The 7,460-nt window shown below is 37.3% G+C and overlaps 2 protein-coding genes across 2 annotated transcripts in view; one reads left to right on the top strand and one right to left on the bottom strand.

Moving 5' to 3' along the window:
• Nucleotides 1-131: 131 nt before the first annotated feature.
• On the top strand, nt 132-5,256 carry LOC111372099 (acyl-coenzyme A oxidase 3, peroxisomal-like). The gene is made up of 13 exons (XM_022994269.1): nt 132-722; nt 1,220-1,337; nt 1,438-1,545; nt 1,653-1,825; nt 1,924-2,023; nt 2,384-2,458; nt 2,567-2,697; nt 3,158-3,293; nt 3,374-3,493; nt 3,655-3,801; nt 3,870-3,974; nt 4,086-4,187; nt 4,656-5,256. Exons 1-13 carry the CDS (start codon nt 259-261, stop codon nt 4,902-4,904), a joined length of 2,028 nt encoding a protein of 675 aa, XP_022850037.1. The 5' UTR covers nt 132-258; the 3' UTR covers nt 4,905-5,256.
• Nucleotides 5,257-6,051: 795 nt separating this feature from the next.
• Nucleotides 6,052-7,460, bottom strand: part of LOC111371909 (ras-related protein RABA1f-like) — a 7,661-nt gene continuing 6,252 nt past the window's right edge. The window contains exons 3-5 of the mRNA XM_022994061.1: nt 7,382-7,396; nt 7,187-7,247; nt 6,052-6,674 (exon numbers count right to left, since the gene is read on the bottom strand). Coding sequence (XP_022849829.1) covers nt 6,242-6,674; nt 7,187-7,247; nt 7,382-7,396 — 509 coding nt within the window. The 3' untranslated portion in view covers nt 6,052-6,241. The remainder of the gene's footprint in view (nt 6,675-7,186; nt 7,248-7,381; nt 7,397-7,460) is intronic.

The following is a 7,460-nucleotide window of genomic DNA, read 5'->3' as shown; positions in this document are numbered from 1 at the left end:
GTCCCTACTCTTTTTTCAAAACATATAAATAAGAATTTCGGCGGCGCCTCCTAAAAATTCCGAATAGGAGCGAGGGCGGCCAGCTGCCACCCCTACTGAATATGGAAGAAAAGGCTTCTTGTAGCTCGCGTGCATCTACACATATTCTGTGCGCGTGCATTGACTACGTCCCTCTCCCCATGCCGGCGTATTGATCCACTATTTAACGTAAAGCATTGGAGACATAATTCAAAAATATATCTTCTGCAATTCAACGCTATGGAAAATGTTAATTTCAGAACCCAAATTTTAAGCGGGCACCTTCAAAACCACCGCCGTGCAACCACCGCCACAATTTCCGCCTCACCATGCGTCAGCTACGTGCCACCGGAAGTTACCGAACAACCCTTTTCGTTCGACGTGACTTCAATGAGGAAACTGATGGATGGGCACAATTTGGGTGACAGGGACTGGCTTTTTAATCTCATGATACAGAGTGAACTTTTCAATCCAAGGCTAAGGGGTGGCAAAGTATTTGTGGCGCCGGATTATAATCACTCCATGGAGCAGCAAAGAAAGATGACTATGAAGAGAATTGAGTATTTAGTGGATCGTGGGGTGTTCAAGGGGTGGTTAACAGGTAAAGGACCTGAAGCTGAGATGAGAAAGTTTGCTCTTTTGGAGGTTACTGAGATTTTTGATTATGCTCTTGCTATCAAGATTGGCGTGCACTTCTTATTGTGGTATGTTTGATGGTATTTTTGTGGTTTATAAATGTCATTTTGATGGGATTTTCAATGTATTTCATAGTTCTTAAATTAGGAAAACGTGCAATTTTGACAGATTGAGGTACTTACATTTTTGAAGTTGTAGTTGTACCATACGCCTCCCGGCCTCAGTCACAGTTTTCATAACTTGCATTTATGACTTTGTGAAAAATCCCAATATTGGGTTTTGCTTAATAAAAAAAGGAATTACTTTGAATTTAGAATTCTTCATGGTGGAGCAAATAGTAGGACCTGACTAGTATAATTATTTTCTTGTGGCGCAAATTTTATAATTTTTACCATTTCTATCTATCTTTTAACTGAGCTCATGTTTAATAAGTGGATGGTTGAGTTTCTTGAGTCGTCTTTTGAGCACGTATCTGAAACTAGTTAAATTGGAGTTCTCTTTATATCGTGCTTTAAGTTATTTTAAAACAGTATCAAGTTAACTGCTTCCTTGTTGACGATTCCAGGGGTGGTGCAATCCAGTTTTTTGGCACAAAGCGACATCACGATAAGTGGTTGAGTGCTACAGAAAATTACTTGATTAAAGGATGCTTTGCCATGACAGAATTGGGGCATGGAAGCAATGTATGTATAGAACGTTATTGATTAGCATCAGGCATATGGCCTGTCAACAGAATTATCCTCTATTTTTACTTACCAACACATTTTGAGTCAATTTTTACAGGTTCAAGGCATTGAAACAACGGCAACTTATGAGGCAAAAACGGGAGAGTTTGTAATCAACACTCCATCTGAATCAGCTCAAAAGTACTGGATTGGTGCTGCAGCTAACGTAATCATTCAATCCAACTACTGATTTCATTTCCAGTCATTTTTGGTATTTAATATTTATTTTTTTTCACTTTACCAATATCATGCTCTCCCTTGAATGTCTCATAGGATGCGACACATGCAGTAATTTTCGCTCAGCTGAATATTGACGGAAAAAATCAAGGCGTCCATACTTTTATCGCCCAGATCAGAGATGAAAATGGTAACATCTGTCCCAATATTCGGATTGCTGATTGTGGTCATAAGATTGGTTTAAATGGCGTTGACAACGGTCGAATCTGGTATAGATGATTCTCTTTTGTGAGTACATGAACCATAAATTTTACGTTATCTGGTAAATGAGTGTGATCTGATGGGTTCATCATTTTATATTTGCCAGGTTTGACAATCTTCGCATTCCTAGAGAAAATATATTGAACTCAGTTGCTGATGTTTCTCCCAGTGGAAAATATTTGAGTGCAATAAAGGACCCAGACCAGGTATGATGCTTCTTTATTTAACCTTTTCCTGTGTTAGTCAATTGCTGTTTTAATCTTTATTAATGATGCTTGAGCAATTGTTCACCTTATTATTTTTCTTTATCAAGGGTCATATGCTTTTATGTCTTGCTACAGTTTTTTTTTAATTTTTTTTTCCCCTGTTGATAATTACTTACACCATGAGCATTAATTGGCAATGATCGATAAACCTAATGAAAAGAAGACATGAGATTGTTGAGAAATGTGTTGAAGCAAATTTATTCATAGCTTTTTATGGATCAATTTCTTGCTTGTTCCTTTAACCAATTCTACACTAATTTTCTATTCAGTGGAAATTCACATGCTTTGATTTATCTTCAGAGATTTGCTGCGTTCCTGGCTCCTTTGACATCTGGACGAGTAGCTATCGCAGTTAGTGCAGTGTACTCTGTGAAGGTGATCACTATTGTCTTAACATTTTTCCTATAATTTTAGGAGAGTGCAATATCCAACTACGATTACTCAAGTCTTAACTGATATCTGATCTTAATTTTCTGCCATCAGATTAGTTTAGCAATCGCCATAAGATATGCATTGACAAGGAGAGCATTTTCAATCACAGCAAATGGTCCTGAACTCCTTTTGCTTGATTACCCCAGTCATCAGCGCCGCCTCTTGCCTCTTCTTGCCAAGACGTAAGTTTGTACATTAGCTTCAGAAGTTGGAATAATTGGCGTGAGTGAAAAATTACATGTACTATTTCATGTATGAGCTTTCCATCGTGCATTTGAGCTATGTGTATCTAGTTTTGTCGTGCTACATCCCATTGTCATATTTGAGATTCAGTTTCCTTATCGACAAGTCAACAATCACTTACAGATGTCATGCATTATCTTTCAAGCAATTTCCTACTGGGAGAGAAGATTTTACCTAATTTGTCATCCTTCTTTCATTTTCCATGACTAATAATTAAGGTAGATGCGCAATTACAGTTCACTTTATCCTGTGGAAATCATTTATTTCAACTTCAGCATGATATTGATATTTGGCGGCACTGTATGCTGTTTAGCTTTATATATATATATATATATATGCTTTTGTCAATGAGAATTGACAATATTGTAAAACCAAAACAGCTGTTTTTTATTGCTGCAGGTATGCTATGAGCTTTGCTGGTAACTACTTGAAACTGTTGTACTTGAAGAGGAGTCCTCAATTGATGAAAACCATCCATGTTGTATCCAGTGCATTCAAGGCCGCTCTGACTCGGCATAACCTCCGAACTCTTCAGGTAGACACGTTCATTATAGCTAAGCATTTTTTGAGTCGTTGATAAGCTTGCCTCCTTATATTGCATTATATATGATAAAGGAATGCCGTGAAGCCTGTGGCGGGCAAGGAATGAAGACAGAAAATCGAATTGGCCAACTGAAATGTGAATATGATGCGCAGCCTACTTTCGAGGGTGATAACTATGTTCTTATGCAACAGGTATGATTAACTGATCATTGTTTGGCATTAATGCAATAGACCCGACTGACATTAATAGAAAAAATGTTAAGTTAAAAATGAAACGTGTTTCCCATGTGTGGGTTCATCAAGCTATTGGTTTTACGGAGCTTTCAAATCTTTGCCTGTCACGTTTGATGCAGGTTTGCAAAGCTCTGCTGGCAGAGTATGTGGAAGCCAAAAAGAGAAATAAACCATTCAAGGAGTTTGGGTTAGAACATATGAACAGACCAAGCCCAGTTATTCCTGCTCAGCTTATCAGTTCGACCCTGAGGAGCACTCAATTTCAGGTAATGATGAGTTTCTGCTTTATTCATTTCTTATGAATCTCTTAGGGAATTATAATGGTCTGTGACAGAATGATATCTTCTGCCTAAGAGAAAGAGATTTATTAAACCGCTTTGCTGCTGAAGTCTCTCAATACCAAGCACAGGGTGAAAGTAAAGAGTCTGCATTTATTGTGGTAAGAACACTTCTCAATTATAAGATGCAATGCTGGAGTCCCTCCATACCCCCCATCCAGGTTCTCTCTGTCTCAGGCTCTTTGTTGTTTACATATATTGTATTCCTGCAGAGTTATCAGGTTGCCGAAGATTTGGGTATAGCATTCTCGGACCGTGCAATTTTGCAGAGTGCTGTAGAAGCAGAGAATAATGTGACAGACGCCTCCCTTAAGGTATGTGGAAAACTTTTCTTTCAATGTCTGTAAGGAGTTGGTTTAATGGTCGAGGGTCTAAATCTCACTCAGCGGTCCTCAAATCGAAGGTTCTCCCCAGCCTTCCCTTGAGCTCTTGGGGCCAAGATATGCAACCAACACTGCCCACCCACCCCCACCCGGCCCCACCCCAAGAAAGACACGAAATAAATTAATAAAAAACTATGTACTGGATATTGCTTTGATTTAAATTTAGTTCTAATTTAGAACTAAACTTGAGTCTTTTAAGAGTTAATTTCGCCCTTGCATTGTAAATTGGTTCATCCATGTTGTATCTACACTTTTCACTTACATCGAGGCTTTATTTAGCAAATGCCTATAAGAAAATCACATGCTTTTCTCAGCCTATTTCACCGGAATGAGAGTCTTAGGTAGTAGCATGGACAAACTAAAAGCAGTGGATTAACAGAAATTCACACAATTTTGCAGAATATATTGGGTCTTCTGAGATCGCTTAATGTGCTGGTCACGCTTGAAGAAGACGCTGCGTTTCTCCGATACGGGTACTTATCAACAGACAATGCTGCTGCTGTAAGAAAAGAAGTCGCAAAACTTTGCAGTGAAATCAGACCACAAGCACTTGCCTTGGTTAGTTCTTTCGGCATACCAGATGCTTTCTTGAGCCCTATTGCCTTTGATTGGATTGCTGCAAATTCTTGGTCCACCGTTGAGAACTAGTTCTCCATAAACTGTATCGGTATATTATTTTAGTCCGTGAATTTCGTCTGGTGAAGGAAGTTAAACAGGCAATGAATGCTGGAATTGGAAGAGAATTTGAAAGGAAGATAGAGCTGGACAGTTGAGAAGCCCTGAAAACTGTGTAGAAAACCAGTCTGCTCAAATTTTGGCTGGTTGTGTTTTATATTTTCTTGTAGTAGCAATAAGTTGGTTAATATGTCGTGGGTTTTAGTTTTCTTGTGGTCATAATGTGTAATTGTATTTGGAGTGTAAAACAGATGCTTAAATAAAAATAACTTGAAAACGTTTTTCAACTCGACCCCTCAGTTGAGTTGATGCAATCTCAGCCTCAGGAATATCTTGTTCTTCTTTTGTTTATTTTCTATCTTCGTATTTGCCTAAAAACCCATTAGTCAAATTTTGGAAAAGCATTCATGTTGACAAAATACCCATATCATTCAATGGTTAAAGAATAACGATATTCATCTATAGTGATGATGGTGATGATCATCTATGTTTAAGTGATTAAAAACAATAACATTATATCATCATTAATGACATCATCATCCCATGCGGCAATACAATGATAATAAATGACAGATTCAATTAAATGTAGGGACATCAACCCAATATTACTGGACCTATCTTAAATGTCTTCTAAACAATAAACACGATGATGTCACCAATAACAACAAATAATATTATTGTTCAAAGAAAAATGCGTTTCATCTTTAATGAATAATATGACAATTGCTCCATTGCCACACAGACCGCGATCATCTCCACTTTCCATGAATAACATTACTCATACTTAAATGGGGACATTTATGAAATTGAACATTGGAAAAAGTGATCCTCTAACCTTTAAAAAAAAAATAGCAGAAGTACCAGTAGGAGCCTACACAGTAGAGGAAGGCCGGGTAATTTGATTTAACATAGTTTCCAGCAGTAGCGAAAATTGAATACATTTTTCATTGAAGTGAAAGACTCAAAAACAATGAGAGAACAAGGACAGGACTACAAGCGTAAATTTGAAAATATACAGATCAAATATAAACTCATGTAAGGGATTTCTAAGGAGCTAATACTATGATAATACACACTGAAGCAGCTGCGGATGAAGAAGACACGGACAAAAAAAAAATGATTTAAGTAATTGAGATCCCTTTCCCTTGATTTGGACAAATTTTTGTATTGCAATTAACAAAATCTTCAACTATAGGGATAAAGTTTTGGTTCAAACAAATGAACAATCCATGTAGTCGATGGTTCAATGGGAAAATCCCCGGCCACATGGACATTAGATTACATTAGAATAAATGGAGTTGCATTTCTTTCTAAACAGAGCAACAGCCAACTTTCTTTATCTCAGAAACATCATCTTTAGAGCCAACATTAATGGTCTGTCCCTTAGGTAAAGCCGCTGGATCATCACTGACCTCGAGAGCTTTCCTGCTGACGACATGATATATTTGACTAAGAACTTCTGTGAAGGCATTTTCCACATTCATAGATTCCAGAGCAGAAGTTTCCATGAAATATGTGTTTTCTCTTTCAGCAAATGCCTTTGCATCTTCTGTAGAAACAGCGCGCAAGTGACGCAAGTCTGCCTTATTTCCAACAAGCATGATAACAATGTTTGAATCTGTGTGATCCCTGAGTTCCTTTAACCACCTCTCCACATTTTCAAATGTAACATGACGCGTAACATCATACACAAGCAATGCACCAACAGCTCCTCGATAGTAGGCACTTGTGATTGCACGATATCTTCAGCAAAAAGCATCCATTAAGGCAAAAAATTCACCCAGCAGGAAATCAAACATTGCTAGTTGAGCACAAATATTTAACTAAAAAGATGTGTACGAAAACGAGCCAAAGAACTTGAGAAAATTATAGGAATAAATGGAGTCCAGATTTTTTTGGGGGTTGAGGGAAGGGGCCAATATAATATCCATTTATGAGCATGTTAAAATAAAAAATATTCATGAGAACAAAAAGTTCTTGCATTGAACTGTAGTCTCTCGAGAGCTCAAGATATTAAGGAAATTGTAATCCTTATACTACCGAACTCTAACACGTTAATATGCACCAACATCTCAGACCATGAAAAACACCTCAAGAAGCTAAAAATTCACACGGGAAATAAAACAACAATCAAGGTAACAGATAACGGTAAGCAGCTTTCAGAAAACTAATGGTGACAACAGTCCATGCTTAGTTTTGTTATTAAAATAAGAAATGCAAAGTGTTCAGCTTAAATTTATTAAGCATCCTAAAACCTAGTCGTGATCAGCATTGCTAACTGATAAACACTAAATGAAACAACCACTTCAAATTCAGCTGAGGTACAACGCAAAAAATCATAGATTCTAATTGTTTAAAGATCAAATCAAAACTAAACCCTTCCATGAAAAATAATTCATGTTCTTTTATACGAAGCCGAGAGATCTGAACTCAAAAGTGTAAGATTTTACCCCAGTTGAATTCACCTATATGACTAAAAGCAGTAAAACAAAAAACAAACAGAGTAATTCCAAATCCCCAGATCTTTAC

The sequence above is a fragment of the Olea europaea genome, chromosome 23 (genome assembly GCF_002742605.1).
Source record: "Olea europaea var. sylvestris chromosome 23, O_europaea_v1, whole genome shotgun sequence".
NCBI classification, from domain to species: domain Eukaryota; kingdom Viridiplantae; phylum Streptophyta; class Magnoliopsida; order Lamiales; family Oleaceae; genus Olea; species Olea europaea.
This window is presented reverse-complemented; position numbering and strand designations above follow the sequence as displayed.